The sequence below is a fragment of the Anomaloglossus baeobatrachus genome, chromosome 3 (assembly GCF_048569485.1).
Source record: "Anomaloglossus baeobatrachus isolate aAnoBae1 chromosome 3, aAnoBae1.hap1, whole genome shotgun sequence".
Classification (NCBI taxonomy): Eukaryota; Metazoa; Chordata; class Amphibia; order Anura; family Aromobatidae; genus Anomaloglossus; species Anomaloglossus baeobatrachus.
Window position 1 is genome coordinate 38,226,863 of NC_134355.1, and position 20,221 is coordinate 38,247,083.

At 42.2% G+C, this 20,221-nt stretch overlaps 1 protein-coding gene across 1 annotated transcript in view; it reads left to right on the plus strand.

Moving 5' to 3' along the window:
- Positions 1–20,221, plus strand: part of USH2A (usherin) — a 1,098,211-nt gene that overhangs the window by 576,490 nt on the left and 501,500 nt on the right. The window contains exon 36 of the mRNA XM_075339131.1: positions 2,515–2,677. Within this exon, the coding sequence (XP_075195246.1) occupies positions 2,515–2,677 (163 nt within the window). The remainder of the gene's footprint in view (positions 1–2,514; positions 2,678–20,221) is intronic.

Here is a 20,221-nt window from a genome sequence, read left to right on the forward strand (position 1 = left end):
AACCTTTACTGATGATGTCCCTGTAAGAAAATTCCCAATAAAGACAAGCATTGAAATGGGAATAACATAGGAAAAAACACATACATTGAAAATACAGAAATAATGTAATAACAAAAATACTTCTGTCTCAGAAACTTTATGTGATAGAGCAAAACTAAGCAAAAATTTTGGAATCAGCACATTAAACTCCATAAAACAGACATATTACCCTTGCTGATGATTTTTTTTGTGTTGACCAATGTTATTAATGCAGCGGTGGGACTAGTGTCTCCCGCCAACCATCTCACTAGCTAGGGATGTTTGCAGAACTAATGAAGGATTAGGTATCCGGCTCAGCGACGGGTTGAAACACCCCACATAAGGATGCTTGGGAGCTCAAGTAACATCTTGAGGTGAGTTTAGGAGGTGTCCCCTCACCCCTCTCCCTAGCCATTGCGACCACCATTGTAAAAGTGTCTCCCCTTTTTTGTGGTGTTTTTTGTAGTGTGTCAGACACCCATCAGTCTGAATGTGGAGCATATGGACTTCACCATCTCCAAGCGTGACATTATCAACAGCCCTTACATTTTTTCCTGAGTCAGTATAGCTCAGGCTTCAGCTCTTGCACACCTGATCTACTCTGTCGCAGGAGTTATGGAGCTGCGTTCTCAGGTACTGCAACAGCTGCAACAAATCACTAGGTCTCTGGTCTCGGCTCACGCCCAGACACAACCAGAACCCAAGCTTGCCCTCCCAGATAAGTTTTCTGGTGGGGAAGGATAAGTTTACCATCTTCAGTTGTACTTCCGTGAGCGAGGAACAGCAAGTGGGGATTGTTGTCTCGCTGTTGCGGGGAGATTTCCAGTCCTGTGCCTTCTCACTGCCGACCGACTGCTAGTCAATGCGGTCAGTAGATTAATTTTTTACACCATACAGACTTCACCATCTGAGAGCGTGACAGCGGCTAGCGAGAACAGTACACAGAGCAGTGACTGAACTCGTGCTGGCACCACCTCTGTGACTGAATTCCAATTGCTGCCAGGAGGACTAAAGTTATTTTCATCCTGGCAGCTCTAAGTGCAAGAAAGTTCAAAATGCTATTAACCTGCAGATTAACTCTATATCTGCAGGTTAATAGCATTTTTTTTTTACATGCTCCCTTTAATTCTGCTGAGCAGTGAAATTAAACCTCTACAATCAAACATTGATACCTTATAGATACAAAATATTGAAAGAAAACCTCAAAGGGTAGTTACCTTCTCAGACATAAATGTCTGATGGGTGTGGATCCCAGATGTGGGACCTGCCATCTATCTTGAGACTAAAGGCCCCGTCACACGCTACGATATATCTAACGATATGTCATCGGGGTCACGGAATTCGTGACACACATCCAGCATCGTTAGAGACGTCGTAGCGTGTGACACCTCCGAACGACTGTGAACGAGCAAAAATACTCACCTTATTGTTGCTTGTTGACACATCGTTCATTTTCATAAAATCGTTCCTCCTTCTGCGTGCCGGTGGTTCGTCGTTCCCGAGGCAGCACACGTCGCTCCGTGTGACACCCCGGGAACGACGAACACAGCTTACCTGCGTCCCGCCGGCAATGCAGAAGGAAGGAGGTGGGCAGGATGTTACGTCCCGCTCCTCCGCTTCTATTTGGCGGCCGCTGTGTGACGTCGCTGTGACGCCGAACGTCCCTCCCCCTTCAGGAAGTGGATGTTCGCCGCCCACAGCGACGTCGTGAGGGAGGTAAGTACGTGGGACGGGGGTAAATGACTTTGTGCGCCACGGGCAACTAATTGCCCGTGACACACAAATGACAGGGGCGGGTGTGATCACTCTTGCGATCACACAACAAATCGCACCGTGTGACGGCGCCTTAAATCCCCATCTTGCATCTCTGGAATGAGAAGTATACTCACATGCATAGCTATTTGCTTCTATTTTTTGGTGGTTTCAAAAATGGAGTCTCATTCTCAAGATATGTGCAAGTCTCAGAAGAGAGACCCACATCCTTTGGATGTTTATTGCATAGAGCAGCACAGTGGCTCAGTGGTTAGCACTGTAGGCTTGTGTAGCTCTAGGATCCTGGGTTCAATGGCCACCAAGGACATCTCCAAGGAGTTTGTATGTTCTACCCATGTTTGCGTGGTTTTCCTCCAGGTTCTCCGGTTTCCTCCCAGACTCCAAAGACATACTGATAGGGAATATAGATTGTGAGCCCCAATGGGGACAGTGCCTTGGTGGAAATGGTAGTTAACTCCATACTTTAGAATGTCCTTTGTGCTATTCAAAAGTGAAGCTTAGATAGTTAGTGTTTCTATTATGACAACTGGTGGATGCCATAGAAGTGTGGATCTTTGTTCTGGATCCCCAACTATGAGCTACTGCGGGGAGGCACTGCAAATACTGACTCTCTGGAAAACTTCTTTCTCTAACTTCCACTCAAGGGCAATGCTCCTCCACAATGATTTTTTTACATTTTTTTCAGTGTTTGTTTTGACATTTTTCTACTGTTTTATTTATCAGATTCAGGCTTACACTCAAGAATCTAAGCCAGAAGGAAATGTTTCCGTCCATGTGAATGTAAATGGTCCAAAGGATGTGCAACTGAAATGGAACGGACCTGAAAAGCCCAATGGTCGCATAACATATGAAGTCATCTTTAATGGATTGTTTTACGAAAGAGACGGTAACTTATGTTTGGCTTCTTGATGCCATTATATCTTTTTCCTTAAAGAGGAAAGTAGGATTTAGTAAAATCATGTCACAGCTCACCTCCTCCCCCTCCTGTACAATGACTGGTAACACAGGATCCACCATTCACAATAAGTGATATCACAGCTCACCTCCTCTTCCTCCTGTACAATGACTGATAACACCTCTATATACAGTAGATAACACAGGATCCACCTTTCACAACAGGTGATGTCACAGTTCACCTCCTCCTCCTGTACAATGACTGATAACACCTCTATATACAGTAGATAACACAGGATCCACCTTTCACAACAGGTGATGTCACAGTTCACCTCCTCCTCCTGTACAATGACTGATAACACCTTTATATACAGTAGATAACACAGGATCCACCTTTCACAACAGGTGATGTCACAGTTCACCTCCTCCTCCTGTACAATGACTGATAACACCTCTATATACAGTAGATAACACAGGATCCACTTTTCGCAACAGGTGATGTCACAGCTCACCTCCTCCTCCTGTACAATGACTGATAACACCTCTATATACAGGAGATAACACAGGATCCACCTTTCACAACAGGTGATGTCACAGTTCACCTCCTCCTCCTGTACAATGACTGATAACACCTCTATATACAGTAGATAACACAGGATCCACTTTTCACAACAGGTGATGTCACAGCTCACCTCCTCCTCCTGTACAATGACTGATAATACCTCTTTATACAGTGGATAACACAGGATCCACCTTTCACAACAGGTGATGTCACAGTTCACCTCCTCCTCCTGTACAATGACTGATAATACCTCTTTATATAGTAGATACAATAGGATTTGCCATGCACAATAGATGATATCACAGCTCACCTCCTCCCCCTCCAGTATAGTGACTGATAACCCCTCTATACACAGTAAATACCATAGGATTCACCATTTACATGTGATTTCACAGCTCACCTCCTCCCCCCTCCTGTGCAACAAGTTTTGCCCAGATTACAATATGCCTAGAAAGCTCTGCTGCAGAAGTCAGTGATTCAGAGTCACTGTTTTTCTATGTCCATATAACTGATAAAAAAAGAGAAAGTATGAATGTACTATGGCAAAATTGCAAGATGTATGATTTATTTTTTTGATTATTTTTTTTTACTATGTATAGTAGCATGGAAATTAATTAGCAAAAAACATTATCAGTAATTATAACAAAAAAATACAGGAAAAAATAGGCAAAAGAAAAAGGTATAAAAAGGGAGATTTAATGGAGTAAGAATAGGGGAGGCGAAATGTTGCTAGAAATCATGTTTATTTGATATGTTGTTATTTGTTGAACAATCTAAAATAAAGAATTTACAAAAAAAATATTGTTAATATAAAAAACTGAGTTGAACAATATTATTTTTATATTAAATATTCCCCAAAACTCTGAAAAAATATATTAAGTATGGAGAATAGGAGAATATAGAATTCCAGAGATAAAAAAACCCCAAAACATAATTTGGGTCCGGAGGATTCCCTGTCATCCCAGGACATGCACCTGTTATAGAGCCATTGTATAGAGGGGCTACTGCCTTGATTGTTTCATCAATTTTTTTTTTTGGTGGCAAGAACCTGTGCAGGACTAGAAGAACGATCTTTTTAAGAATTAGGTGGATATTGGCCCTTGGGTAATGGAAACAGCATGGAGGACATGAAAACATAATGTAGACTCTCCTGTTCAGAAGGGCAAAATGTGGCACAATAATGAAGGACTCTTTGATCTTTCCACCAAGCTCTTTATTTTGTATGTATGAACGACTGCAGCTGTAAAGTGGAGTCTCTTTTTGTGAATATTTGGAGAAATCTGTATATGCAGCTTTTATGCTAAGTTATACTTACTTTTAAGACTATGGACATTATTGACATGCGTAAAAAATAATTTTACATACATTACTGGTTACCTTTTTTTATACAATTTCAGTCTACAATCTTCATTCTTTCATAATTTTCAGATCCCCAGATATTTTAGATTTTTTTTCTTATGGGAGCATTTCTCCCAGTAATACAGGTTGGATGTGAGATCTGTTTGTATCCAGGGTGCTGCTGTCTTCATTAGCTCATACAGTGCCTACAAGTAGTATTCAACCCCCTGCAGATTTAGCAGGTTTACACATTCGGAATTAACTTGGCATTGTGACATTTGGACTGTAGATCAGCCTGGAAGTGTGAAATGCACTGCAGCAAAAAAGAATGTTATTTCTTTTTTTTTTTTTTTTTTTTTTTAAAATTGTGAAAAGTTTATTCAGAGGGTCATTTATTATTCAACCCCTCAATCCACCAGAATTTTGTTTGGTTCCCCTAAAGTATTAAGAAGTATTTCAGGCACAAAGAACAATGAGCTTCACATGTTTGGATTAATTATCTTTTTTTCCAGCCTTTTCTGACTAATTAAGACCCTCCCCAAACTTGTGAACAGCACTCATACTTGGTCAACATGGGAAAGACAAAGGAGCATTCCAAGGCCATCAGAGACAAGATCGTGGAGGGTCACAAGGCTGGCAAGGGGTACAAAACCCTTTCCAAGGAGTTGGGCCTACCTGTCTCCACTGTTGGGAGCATCATCCGGAAGTGGAAGGCTTATGGAACTACTGTTAGCCTTCCACGGCCTGGACAGCCTTTGAAAGTTTCCACCCGTGCCGAGGCCAGGCTTGTCCGAAGAGTCAAGGCTAACCCAAGGACAACAAGGAAGGAGCTCCGGGAAGATCTCATGGCAGTGGGGACATTGGTTTCAGTCAATACCATAAGTAACGTACTCCACCGCAATGGTCTCCGTTCCAGACGAGCCCGTAAGGTACCTTTACTTTCAAAGCGTCATGTCAAGGCTCATCTACAGACAGTTTGCTCATGATCACTTGGAGGACTCTGAGACAGACTGGTTCAAGGTTCTCTGGTCTGATGAGACCAAGATCGAGATCTTTGGTGCCAACCACACACGTGACGTTTGGAGACTGGATGGCACTGCATACGACCCCAAGAATACCATCCCTACAGTCAAGCATGGTGGTGGCAGCATCATGCTGTGGGGCTGTTTCTCAGCCAAAGGGCCTGGCCATCTGGTCCGCATCCATGGGAAGATGGATAGCACGGCCTACCTGGAGATTTTGGCCAAGAACCTCCGCTCCTCCATCAAGGATCTTAAGATGGGTCGTCATTTCATCTTCCAACAAGACAACGACCCAAAGCACACAGCCAAGAAAACCAAGGCCTGGTTCAAGAGGGAAAAAATCAAGGGGTTGCAGTGGCCTAGTCAGTCTCCTGACCTTAACCCAATTGAAAACTTGTGGAAGGAGGTCAAGATTAAAGTCCACATGAGACACCCAAAGAACCTAGATAACTTGGAGAAGATCTGCATGGAGGAGTGGGCCAAGATAACTACAGAGACCTGTGCTGGCCTGATCAGGTCTTATAAAAGACGATTATTAGCTGTAATTGCAAACAAGGGTTATTCCACAAAATATTAAACCTAGTGGTTGAATAATACTTGGCCCCCACTTTTATGTTGAAAATTTATTAAAATTTAACTGAGCAACATAACTTGTTGGTTTGTAAGATTTATGCATCTGTTAATAAATCCTGCTCTTGTTTGAAGTTTGCAGGCTCTAACTTATTTGCATCTTATCAAACCTGCTAAATCTGCAGGGGGTTGAATACTACTTGTAGGCACATTATATCAGCACAGCTTCTATCCTGCACTTCTTTCCTCTTCTTCTGATTTCTTAGTTGTCTAGAGCCTGTTTATTCAACTCTAGCTGAAATACTTTCAACTCTATCCAATTTAGGTCTGTGCATAACCCCCTCCTTTTCCCTGCTGCTATCTCTACCACTGATGAGAGAAGTGCAGGCAGGGGTTCACAGATTTGTACGATTTTCACACCAGCATGCAGCTAAATAAAGGACTAAAGACCACTTTACACACAGCGACATCGCTAGCGATGTCGCTGGTGAAAGCACCCGCCCCCATCGGTTGTGCGTCACGGACAAATTGCTGCCCGTGGCGCACAACATTGTTAGTCCCCGTCACACATACTTACCTGCCTAGCGACGTCGCTGTGGCTGGCGAACCACCTCCTTTCTAAGGGGGAGGTTCGTTCAGTGTCACTGCGGCGTCACTAAGCGGCCACCCAATAGAAGCTGAGGGGCGGAGATGAGCGGAACGTAACATCCCGCCCACCTCCTTCCTTACTCATTGTCAGCGGCCGCAGGTACAATCTTGTTCCTCGTTCCTGCGGTGTCACACATAGCGATGTGTGCTGCCGCAGGATCAACGAACAACCTACGTCCTGCAACAGCAACGATATTCGGGAAAGGAACGACGTGTCAACGATCAACGATTAGGTAAGTAATTTTGATTGTTAACGGTTGTTCCTGCGTTTCACACGCAACGACGTCGCTAACGAGGCCGGATGTGTGTCACGAATTCCGTGACCCCAACGACATCTCGTTAGCGATGTCGTTGCATGTAAAGCCCCCTTTAGACTTAGAGCGTGCGTGTGTGTGGCAGAGCATTGCTGGGCCGGGGCGTGCAGAGCGCTATGTGGGGAGCACTATACAGCATTCCTTGGTGACACTTTAGACATATTAGGATCCCTTTGTGGTCACCATCAAAATGGCTCCGCACTGTGATCCTAAACTTCATCTTCCCTTATCCTTTTGGAAACACCCAGATTGAAAGGGGGAGGTGACATCACACACAGGACAGCAGATTCCACCCACTTTTACTGCAGTTGTAATGTGAGCTAGTTCTACAGTAGCTCTACAGCAGGATTTCAGCAGCTGCTCCCCCTAGTGTTTAAGAGTGGAAAATATCGAACTTTTAAATTTTTTTGTTATATTTTGCTCAATTAAAAAGAAATAATAATATTTAAACAAAACAATTAAAACATTAATACTTTACATTTTTTCAGTTATTGAAATTTTATTTTGGACGACACCTTCCCTTTAAGTAGTAGTATGGTAGAATTTTTCTTAGGGAAGACTGTATAGAAAGTTGCTTACCTTTGCATTCAAAATATATGATCCAAAAAAAATTCTATGTTGAGGTGCATAGACTTTATGTATATAGAGCATATAACTTTTTATTATAATATTTTAACAATTTTTAGTAATGACTCTGTATTAATAAATTTAACCCCTTCACCACCGCAGATTTTCATTTTTTGCTTTAGTTTTTTTTCCGCCCTTTCTTCCAAGAGCCATAACTTTCAATTTTTGCATCAATATATCGGTAGGAGGGCTTGATTTTTATAGGACGAGTTGTTCATTTGCATGGTGCCATTCATTCTGAAACATATTGTACTGAAAAGTAGGAAACAATTCGATGTATAGTTTTTTTTATTATTATTGAAATGGTAAAAAAGAAATCAGAAATTTGTAAAAAGTAAAAAAAAAAAAAAAAAAAAAAAGAATTTTCACTTTTGTCGCCATTTTCCGAGATCCACAGCGTTCTCATTTTTCGGGATCTGCCTGTTATTGTATTTTATTGCGCTGTTGCGGCAGCCAAAAATATGTAATTTTGTCCTTTTGATTTTTTTCTCATTTTGGCCTTTACCAATCAGATTACCTTATTTAATTTTAATTAATATTTAATTAATATATTTTATATTTTGATAGATTGGCCATTTCTAAATGCGGCGATACCAAGCACAGTTCCTGACAGAAGTTCTGTCGCTTAACCATGTTATGTAAATAAAAGCTTATAACCTGACTATACATTCATCCATTGGTTTTATAAATTACTCTTTTGAAAGCTGAAACCCTCCCAAATTTGGTTTAGGTTATGAAAAAAAAGTTGCTGCAAAGTTGAAATATTGACACTTAGAAACCTATTGCAAAAGGTAGTAAATCAATATAGACCCAGAATGCTACCTCAAATTAAATAGTATAAAAACAATTTTTATTTAAATTCATTAAAAATTCAAAATTCCACCTGTGAAAATTATATAACACATAAACATAATCCCAGGACCATGGGACAGCTCCAATATATCCGCCCAGAGGAACAAAACAATTATTCCATAAATAATCGCATTAATAATCCTGCCAAAGGTATAATGTCTAAATGACCCTTACTCTCTCTTTCCTCTACCTGCCAATGGAGATGCAACATAAAGTCACAGTACACCCTAAATGTAAAGAGGTGCCCCCATTCCTCGGCGGCTTTCCCTCCTAGGATATCCCTAGTCTCCCTCATGATCAAATGAGGTCTAGAGGTTATATCCTTAATAGTCAGGAAAGATAGGGAAAATAAACTTATGTGAGAGATGTTTGAGTCAAAAATAATCCCTTTGCAATCCTTTTTTCATAACGTAAAGGCGTCCGGGCTTTCCATGGTCCTCAACCCAATAATATAAATTCACACAGTCTCAACGCGTTTCTCCCCATACAATTAGTTAGGGTTCATCAGGAGACAATGAAAAATGACTGGCCCAATCGCCTAATAGCTGTTAAGGGGGCTACTCATTCAGCAACACACATTCATTCAGCAGCACACACCTCTCCATGTGGATGTATATAATGGTCCATTATATACATCCACATGGAGAGGTGTGTGCTGCTGAATGAGTAGCCCCCTTAACAGCTATTAGGCGATTGGGCCAGTCATTTTTCATTGTCTCCTGATGAACCCTAACTAATTGTATGGGGAGAAACGCGTTGAGACTGTGGGAATTTATATTATTGGGTTGAGGACCATGGAAAGCCCGGACGCCTTTACGTTATGAAAAAAGGATTGCAAAGGGATTATTTTTGACACAAACATCTCTCACATAAGTTTATTTTCCCTATCTTTCCTGACTATTAAGGGTATAACCTCTAGACCTCATTTGATCACGAGGGAGACTAGGGATATCCTAGGAGGGAAAGCCGCCGAGGAATGGGGGCACCTCTTTACATTTAGGGTGTACTGTGACTTTATGTTGCATCTCCATTGGCAGGTAGAGGAAAGAGAGAGTAAGGGTCATTTAGACATTATACCTTTGGCAGGATTATTAATGCGATTATTTATGGAATAATTGTTTTGTTCCTCTGGGCGGATATATTGGAGCTGTCGCAAAGTTGAAATATTGATCATTTAATGAACACAGAAAGGTCAGATTTTGGTAAGACAAAAGTTTTGTTGCCCACAGAAAGTAATGTGAAATTCAAACTAATAATTAACTTCTAATACACAGATATGTTGCATAACATTGGTGAATGACGTTGTGGTGCTATTAGAGCCATATTTCATATTATGTGTGACTTCCATGAGCTTGAAGGACTGCATCCATGCGGTCAACAATGATTAATACAATTTATTGATGAAGTCATCAGGAATAGTAAAGAATGCATCTTACATGCCTCCCGGAGTTCATCTAGATTCTTTGGTTTTGTCTTCCAAGCTTCCTCTTTCATCTTACCCCAAACATGCTCAATGATGTTCATGTCTGGTGACTGGGCTGGCCAGTCTTTGAGCATCTTGATCTTCTTTGCCAGGAGGAACTTTGTTGTAGAGATGGATGTATGAGATGGAGCACCATCCTGCTGCAGAATTTGACCCCTTGTATGATTGGGAATGTAAGAGGTAGCTAATACTTCTTGATATTTTAGACTATTGATATTGATTTCCACCTTGCAAATGTTTTGCACACCCCCATACTGAATGTAACCCCAGACCATGATCTTTCCACCACCAAACTTAACTGTTTTCTGGATTCATACGGGCTCCAGTAGGTCTCCTGCAGTATTTGCGGTGGCTGTGGTGTAATTCAACTGAAGATTCATCAGAGAAATCCACCTTCTGCCACTTTTCCAGCGTCCATCTCTTTAGCAGGCTATAGGACTTGGCAAATGCCACATGGTTTTTAAGTACCTTTTGTTTAGTGCTGGCTTCTGGGCACTGATTTGACCATGGAGGCCATTTCGTGACAGAATCCTACAAACTGTTCTAGGTAACACAGGGACTTGAGGTGACCAGGCCTTTTGGAGCTCTGCTGCAGTGGAAGAGGGGCTGGCTTTGGATATTCTAACCAACAAACGTTCCTCCTGAGCAGTTGTCTTGTGGGGTCTGCCGGACCTGGGCTTGTCAAAAACATCTCCAGTCTCTTAAAATCTTTTTTTTAATTATTTGTACTTGACACTGAGACACATTAAAGGTGCCAGCCACCTCTGCAGTGGATATGGTCTTCAGCCTCTTGATAATCAAGGCTTTGGTCGCAGGGTGGATTTTTGGCATGTTGTCAGAGGTCAAATTGCAGTTCAAGTGAAGGTCTGGGGTGCTGGGTTTCTTTTTATATACACCCACTAATTAACCAATCATTTAGTGAGCACAGGTGAGGATGTAAACTAGGACTGGGTGCATTATATGACAAGGCAACAAAACTTTTGTCTTGCCAAAATCTGACCTTCCTGTGTTCATTAAATGATCAATATTTCAGCTTTGCAGCAACTTTATTTTCATAACCTAAACCAAATTTAGGAGGGTTTCAGCTTTCAAAAGAGTAATTTATGAAACCAATGGATGAATGTTAATCCAGGTTATAAGCTTTTATTTACATAACATGGATAAGCGACAACTTCTGTCAGGGACTGTATGTGTATTTGAACTTTTGTATTTTTTTCATATTTTTTTAAACTTTTTTTGTTAACACGTTTTAATTGTTTTTCCGCTAGCCATTTTTCCGCTTTAGTACCCTGAGTTGGAGTGTATTTAATACCATCCAGCACTGAAGGAAGTAAGGTTCATTTCTATCCTGCAGTGATCTAACAGGTGGTTGTAACCTGAGCTGCAGCCACTCACTTCTACTATAAATATCCGCTCCTCACTCCACTCCATGTCGGCTATAGCTCACCGCTATTGCTGTCCTCTTGGAAGGAACCACCCTTTGGAGAAAGCTGTGGTGTCGCTTCAGTTGCATTTGAGAAGTTCCCGACCTAGTATTATTGGTTGTGTCTTTCTTCCATGTCTGTCTTAACACTCATATTGTCTTATTGTAGTGGCGAGACTAGCATCTTGCTGGCCCTTACTAGCAAGGATATTATAAGGGTCAGCGAGGGCCTAGGTACGTGATCGGCGATGGGGGGAAGGACCCATATAGAGACGTTAGGGAGTGCAGGGATCAAACTCAGGTGAGTGTTAGGAGTTGACACCACTGCCCTCTCCACAGAGCCATGGCTCACCATTGTATCATGTTCTCGGTGTACCCTTTATGTTACAGTGCTCTCCAGGAGTTCCTTTATACCTGACGGAACCCCAGTAATCACTGCCCTCTCCACAGAGCCATGGCTCACCATTGTATCATGTTCTCGGTGTACCCTTTATGTTACAGTGCTCTCCAGGAGATCCTTTATACCTGACGGAACCCCAGTAATCACTGCGTGACGTGTATTTATCTAATTGACCGGCTGTTAGCTGCTCATGTCGGCTGATCAGATTATTATTTATTTATTATTTATTATTATAACACCATTTATTCCATGGCGCTTTACATATGAAAAGGGGTGTACATAATAGGGACAAGTACAATAATCATGAACAATACAAGGCACAGACTGGTACAGGAGGAGCGAGGACCCTGCCCTCTCCCAGTAGAGATGGTTGTGCGACGCTATCGAGGGCTGAGAGTTACCGCAGGTTGAAGGCTGGTCTGAAGAGGTGGGTCTTCAGGTTCCTTTTGAAGCTTTCCAAGGTAGGTGAGAATCTGATATGTTGAGGTAGAGAGTTCCAGATTATGGAGGATGCACGGGAGAAATCTTGTATGTGATTGTGGGTAGTGGGGATATGAGGGGAGTAGAGGAGGAGATCTTGTGAGGATCGGAGGTTGCATGCAGGTAGGTAACAGGAGAATAGGTCGCAGATGTATGGAGGAGACAGGTTGTGGATGGCTTTGTATGTCATGATTAAGGTTTTGAACTGGAGTTGTTGGGTAATGGGAAGCCAGTGAAGGGATTGGCAGAGAGGAGAGGTCGGGGAATAACGGGGAGACAGAAGGATTATTTTGGCAGCATAGTTTAGAATGGATTGAAGGGTTTGAAGGCAGACCATAGAACAGGGGGTTGCAGTAGTCCATGCGGGAGATATTGAGGGCATGCACTAGTGTTTTTGCTGCTTCTTGGTTAAGGAATGTACAAATCCGGGAAATATTTTTGAGTTGTAGTTGGCAGGAGGTGAAGAGGGCTTGGATGTGTGGCTTGAAGGAGACATCAGAGTCAAGAATTACCCCCAGGCAACGAGTATGCGGGACTGGGGAGACTGAGCAGTCATCAACTTTGATGGATAGGTCTGTTGGGGGGTTAAATGAGGTGGAGGAAAGATAATGAATTCCATTTAGTCCATGTTAAGTTTTAGAAATCGAGCAGAGAAAAAGGATTGAAATAGCAGACAGACATTGAGGGATTCTGGTTAGTAGGGAGGTGATGTCAGGTCCAGAGAGGTAGATCTGCGTATCGTCAGCTGAAACACACAGGTTCACTGCGTATTAAAGGGATAAGTCACGAACTATGAAGTACGTAGATCATGAAGAAGTTAATTTGTCTTAATAGTCAAAATACAAAAATTCTGCCAACAATCAAAAACATCTTTCACCTATAAGACAAAAAAGTATTTTCCGCCATACACAGACAACGCTATTATTTTATTTCCTGCTTCTTCTAAGTTAGAGAACAGATCCGCCCGTGCTACAATCCCCAAAGAACAATATAAAAGGCCTGTTTTGTGTACCGTTTTGTGAAGCATATGTGCCGGAGCGTTTAATATATGATAGGCAGTCTCCACTGACCTCGCTCAAAGCCTGCTCTGTCCCCTTTTTTCATGCAGCGAAGGCTTTGATGTCCTTTGCCGTGAAGCACTCGTTACGTTATGAGTTGTCGGACTGATGATCGATTTGGTTTTAAAAAGAAAAATCAAAAATAAAAGAAAAAAAAATACATTTTTTGTTTTCCCGGTTATACGATTAACAAGCCCGACACCGTCCCGCCAAGACAGCGGTGTGAATAATGTTCGAATCATACATCTTATGTTCCATCTTGCATTGGGTTTTTTTTGCCGAAAATTCTGCCTCTTCCTTCAAAACGCGTCACCGGCGATCGTCGGCCTGTCTGTCAAAACATCAAATCGGCATTAAATGTTGCAAGTCTTTGCAGCGAGAGAACTTTCAAAAAGTCAGGACCCATTTGCCAAACAGCCCTTGTAGAAAATGTATTCCGTTCTCGGCAGAATTTTCTTTCATTTCTTTCCACTGAGAACTATACTGATTTCTCCCAGTGGAATCTTCTGGAATTTATCGGTTCATGGTTGGCAGTCACAGATTAAGGTAAATGTCGATCTGTAATGACCCTCTACATGTTAGTATTGCAGTAAAGCCGGGCTTTTATGTCAAAGATATCGAAGAGGGAGCTATTACACATGACAGGGGTGATCAAGGGACTGCAATCCAAGGCAAGCATTATTAAATATTGACTAGTTCTGTGATTTATGTACAGCTAGAAGAAAAAAGTGACTTTTTAACTATTATATATTCTTCAGCAAGGAAAACCAGCCATTTATCTCCTGACGGCACTAAAGAACTGACTCCCTGCATATTTTAGTGGTGGGAAAGCTGATCTTAAGAATCGGCCACTTTTCTTTCATCTTAACAATCCAGTTTGCTAATTTGTAAAGCAGGTAAACTCTGGAAATAAATGACAGGGCCTGACGGGTGCTAGGTACTGAAGCAAGAAGGGGAAATTAATTGGCAAGAGGTTTTTAAAGGAACCCTGCAGTCGTAATGGAAGGCTTCCTTTGTATGCTGAGTTCTGCTTTCAGCTTGTATGAAAAAAGGAGAAGTAAATTGCTTTTTGATATTCAATTTGCCTTCTAAATTTTTCTACTCCATAAGCCTGAGCTGTAAAGGTGAATTCTCACCCCTATCGTATTGTTTTTTTGCTAAAATTTAACAGTAGAAAATGGACCAAATTTTGGAGTACCCCATAAGCGGTTGGGCCCTACTGTTTGAGCGCAGCAGGGATCAGATAGGAAGAAGTGCGACTTGGTATTCAGAACGCAGGTTCAGTTTGAATAGATTGGTGTCAGTTAGCTACACAGGAATTAAAAGGTGAATCTGGACCCCACAATTCTGCAATAGCCATAATGGAAGGCTTCTTTTGTATGGTGAGTTCTGCTTTGAGCTTGTATGAAAAAAGAGGAGATGTAAATTGCTTTTTGATATTTGATTTGCCTTCTAAAATGTTCTACTTCATAAGCCTGATCTGTAAAGGGGAATTCTCACCCCTAACGTAAAGTTAACAGTAGAAAGAGGACAGATCAATTGTCACGCAATTTTTACCAAATTTTGGAATACCCCATATGTGTTTGGGCTCTACTGTTTGAGCGCACAGCAGGGATCAGATGGAAAGCAGTGCACCTTGGTATTTAGAACAGATTTCTTTTGGATTGGGGCCTCCAATGGATGAGCCCCTGAGATACCAAATCAGTAGAACCCCACAAAAGTGACCCCATATTGGAAACCTCTCTATTAATGAATTCATCTAGGGGTGTAATGAGTGAGAAAAAAGAAAAGAAGTAAATTGCTTTTTATATTTGATTTGTCTTATAATTTTTTTTACTCCATAAGCCTGATCTGTGAAGGTGAATTCTAACCCCTTTTTTTTTTTGCTAAAATTTAGCAGTAGAAAATGAACAGATCAATTTGTAACGCAATTTTTACCAAATTTTGAAGTACCCCATATGTGGTTGGGCCCTACTGTTTGAGAGCACGGCAGGGATCAGATGGGTAGACGTGTGACTTGATATTCTGAACGCAGATTCTGTTTGAATAGATTTGTGTCAGTTACAAAGAGCTAAAAGGTGAAACTGGACCTCACAATTGTGGAATTGCCATAATGGAAGATATCCTTTGTATGGCGAGTTCTGCTTTCAACTTGTACGAAAAAAGAAGTAAATTGTTTTTTGATATTCAATTTGCCTTCTAAATTTTTCTACTGATCAGTAAAGGTGAATTTTCACCACTAAAGTGAGTTTTGGGTTTTTTTGCTAAAATTTAACAGTAGGAAATAGACAGATCAATTTATCATGCAATTTTTACCAAATTTTGGAGTATCCCATATGTGGTTGGGCCCTACTGTTTGAGTACGTGGCAGGAATCAGATGGAAAGAAGTGCGACTTGGTATTTAGAATGCAGATTCTGTTTCAATAGATTATGGCCTCCATTAGCTAAGCCCCTAAGGTGCCAAATCAGCAGAAATCCACAAATAGGACCCCAAATTGGAAACTTCTCTGTTAAGGAATTCATCTAGGTGTGTAGTGAGTTTTTTTTAACACACAGGTGCCTCACAGATTTTTTTTTTAACATTGGGAAGTGAAAATATAACATTTTAGTGGTACAATTTTTTATTAGGTACAAATTTGTCAGTTACACAAGACTTAAAAGATGAAACTGGAGCCCACAATTATGCAATTGTCATAATGGAAGGTTTCCTTTGTATGGGGAGTTCAGCTTTCAGCTTGTACGAAAAAAGAAGAAAAGTAAATTGCTTTTTGCTATTCGATTTGTCTTTACATTTTTCTACTCCATAAGCCTGATCTGTAAAGGTGAATTCCTGACCCCTAACGTATTGTTTTTGTGCTAAAATTTAACAGTAGAAAATGGACAGATCAATTTGTCATGCAATTTTTACCAAATTTTGGAGTACTCCACATGTGGTTAGGCCCTACTGTTTGAGTGCACAGCAGGAATCAGATAGGAAAAAGTGTGACTTGGTATTCAGAATGCAGATTCCGTTTGAATAGATTGGTGTAAAGGGTGCTTTACACGAGACAATGGATCGTGCGATGCATCGTCGAGGTCACGGTTTTCGTGACGCACATCTGGCATCATACACGACGTCGTCTCGTGTGAAACCTCTGAGCGACGCAGTATCGCTCACAAATCGTGAGTTGTGTAGTCGTCGCTCAGTTTCATAATATCATTTATTTTAACTTGTGCCGGTTGTTCATCGTTCCCGTGGCAGCACACGACGCTCCGTGTGACACCACGGGAGCGATGAACTCTGCTTACCTGCGTCCCACGGCTCCCGCCGGCTATGCCCCTCCGCTTCTATTGGCCGGCGGCTGTGTGACGTCGCTGTGACGCCGAATGTCCCTCCCCATTCAGGAAGTGGACGTTTGCCGCCCACAGCGAGGGCGCTCAGCAGGTAAGTACGTGTGACAGGGGTTTCACGACTTTGTGCGACACGGGCAGCAATTTGCCCGTGACACACAAACGACGGGGGCGTGTGCGATCGATCGTGAAATCGCACGATTGGTCGTCCCATGTAAAGCAGGCTTTAGTTACATAAGAGTTGAAAGGTGACACTGGATTCCACAATTGTGCAATTGCCATAATGGAAGGTTTCCTTTTTATAGTGAATGCTGCTTTCAGCTTGTACAAAAAGGAGGAGAAAATAAATTGCTTTTCCATATTTGATTTGCATTCTAATTTTTTCTACTCCTTTAGAATGATCTGTAAAGGTGAATTCTCACCACTAACGTAAGGTTAACAATAGAAAAAGAACAGATCAATTATCATGCAACTTATACTGAATGTTGGAGCACCCCATATGTGGTTGAGACCTACTGTTTGTGCGCATGGCAGGGATGAGATGGGAAGAAGTGCAACTTGATATTTAGAATGCAGATTCTGTTTAAATAGATTGTGGCCTCCATTAACCTAGCAATTGAGGTGCCAAATCAGCAGAAACCCACAAAAGTGACCTCCTATTGGAAACGTCTCTGTTAAAGTGAACCTGTCAGGTGCAATATGCACCCAGAACCACGAGCAGTTCTGGGTGCATATTTCTAATCCCTGCCTACCTGTCCCAGTATCCAGTAGCATAGATAAAAAGTTATTTAGAAAAAGTATTTCTAAAGATCCTTTATGATATGCTAATGAGTGCAGGGACTAGTCACAAGGGCGATAGCTCCCCCCGTCCAAAGTCGTGAAGGGGTTAATATCTGTACAGAGATCTGACCTTCATTGCAGGAAATTCTCAGATCACATATCAGAGAGTAGTCACCAGTAGTGATGAGCACTAAAATGCGCGAATGCTCATTACTCAAATCAAGCACGTCGGATACTCGGAGGGCTCTATTCGAATAACGAGTATAATGGAAGTCATGGGGAACTCGATCATTTTTAAAGCAGACTGTTGCGCTACCTACTGGGGAACACGGTAGTGAACCCACTGGACCACAGAGGGCTATGGCAGCTGACCCCAGGAATGGACTTGGACAGAGCTTGAGGAATAAGAAGAGCTTTATTGAGCAGAGTCAAATCACAAGGATCTTAGTGTAGCATTCAGAGCACATGTGTGACCATTACAAAAGAAGATACCTGTAAATATGCTCGAGTAGTATTGCACAGCAGGCACAACCTGAGCATCAGTGGAGTCCAGTCCATAATTAAAGTAGATGGTAACACCGAGCCAGGACTAGTCTAGAGGCAGGAAGTACATAAGTGCCTGATGACTTGATATGGACCTCCACAAACGATGCTTGATCTGGTCAGACAATCAGAAGCAGGGTAGACACAGCTGACCAAGTGTGGGCTCTGAGATGCAGTTATCCTAGGCAAGGACAGGAGCAACAGGCAGGCACGACCGGCTCTGAGTGGAGACAAGGAACAGCGGTTGGGAACAGGAACACAGACAGCAAAGACTGAGACCGGGAACCTGATGGGGACAATGCTTCACTAAGCAACAGGAAGACGTTGCTCAGGCACCTCCTGGGGAAGATGCCTTATATGGCCAGTGCCTCTCCACAATAGGCCAGGAAGCACTTTCAGGTAAAGACGTACTGGCCCTTTAAATCTCAGCAGGATGTGGCAGGCATCGCCTTAGGAAGGTCCTGGAAGTCCTGTTCAGTGCACGGATGTTTCTGGACGAACAGGCCATAGGCGGAGAGATGGAGGAGGATCCAGGACTGCGATCCGAGAAAGTACCCTGTATGGAAGGGAAGACAGCGGGATTGGCAGATCGTATGGAGCCACATGGTGGGCGCCGACCCCACTGCCCAGTAGGAGTCGGACCTGCGGGTGGAGGAATGACACAGACCTCCTAGGAGGGCTGGTGAAGCCAGAAAATCGCTGAAATGAATGGAAACAGCACTCAAATGGAATGGGTTTAGCATGGGGAAGACACCTGTACGCATCTCTGAATCCAAGGTACTTGCTCGGAAGAAACTTTTTTTTATAAAAAAAAGCGTGGGTCCCCCCAATTTTTTTATAACAAGTCAAGGTAAAGCAGACCTGACCCCCACCAATCTGATATTAACGGCCTTTCCAAATCACAATTTTAACTCTAGCTGCATCCGTCTCCTGGAAAAATACACTGGAGTGTATGTACCGTACATCCACATGACTCACCCACCCACTTTAGGTTATGTTCGCATTGGGCGTATTTTTCATCTAGATATTTTGGCACAGTAGTTGCATTTGTGGATGAGATTTTAGCAAATCTGTTCCACACACTGCAGAAAAAATCCACGCAGAATCCAAATCCGGTCAGCACTTGACCTGTGGATAGACCGTCAATATATTTTGCCCCTTTAACTATAAATCACCAATAATTCATATGAAACTTAGGGGTCTCATCGTACATTTCTTTGAGAATCCAATGTAATCCATTTACCTTCTTTGTCATAAAATAGACGGAAAGAGTTAACAGATGCCGTCTGCCTACCATTCACAATGGAAAGGTATTTTATTCCCATAAATCAGCGGCAGGCACTCTTATATTATTCTCGCAGGTCAGCCAGTCCAATTAAAATCAATACAAGTGCAAGTGACACAATTAATCTCGATATTTGATTATGGATTTCTGCCTTTAAGTCTGCTTTGGCTACCTTTCTGAGAACTTCCCCAGAGAGCCCAAAATCTCTGTTGGCATCCATGAATGATGAACACCAATTGAAAAGTGAGATAATCTTCATTTACATAATGCCTGTGTGCTCAGTACCGGGGCATTGCAGCAAGACTTTCTAAGATGAAAATGTCTCAAGCGTGTTATATCTTATGGAAAAATAGATGTATTGCTGAAACCGGCATTAGTCTAAAACCCCTGGCATGGAAGATTCAGATTGGATTTGTTTGCCATGCTAGTTTAACCCATTGATATTCGATACGGCAGAACCAAGGAACATGCCGGAACACAATGAACACAATGGAGTCTGTATACTAGACGGCAACGATGAGAGTGGGCATCCATAGCAAAAATCAAATTGAGACTCTCATTGTGGTGCCGATTTTGCCACTTGCGACAGAAGTGCCTTTTCATGACTATTCCTTACCTCATCGCCTGCACAGCTTCTCGCCACCCATTCGCATTGGGACCAACCAGGACTGGGTGCCCTGTCTCCACAGGCCTCATAACATTTGCATGGTGGCCATTGCCCCGCCACCTTCATCATGTATGTAGGACTGGATTCAGGACCTTTTGGTGCAAATCCCTATAGTTATTTGCTTTAAGCGGGCTTTACACGCTGCAACATCAC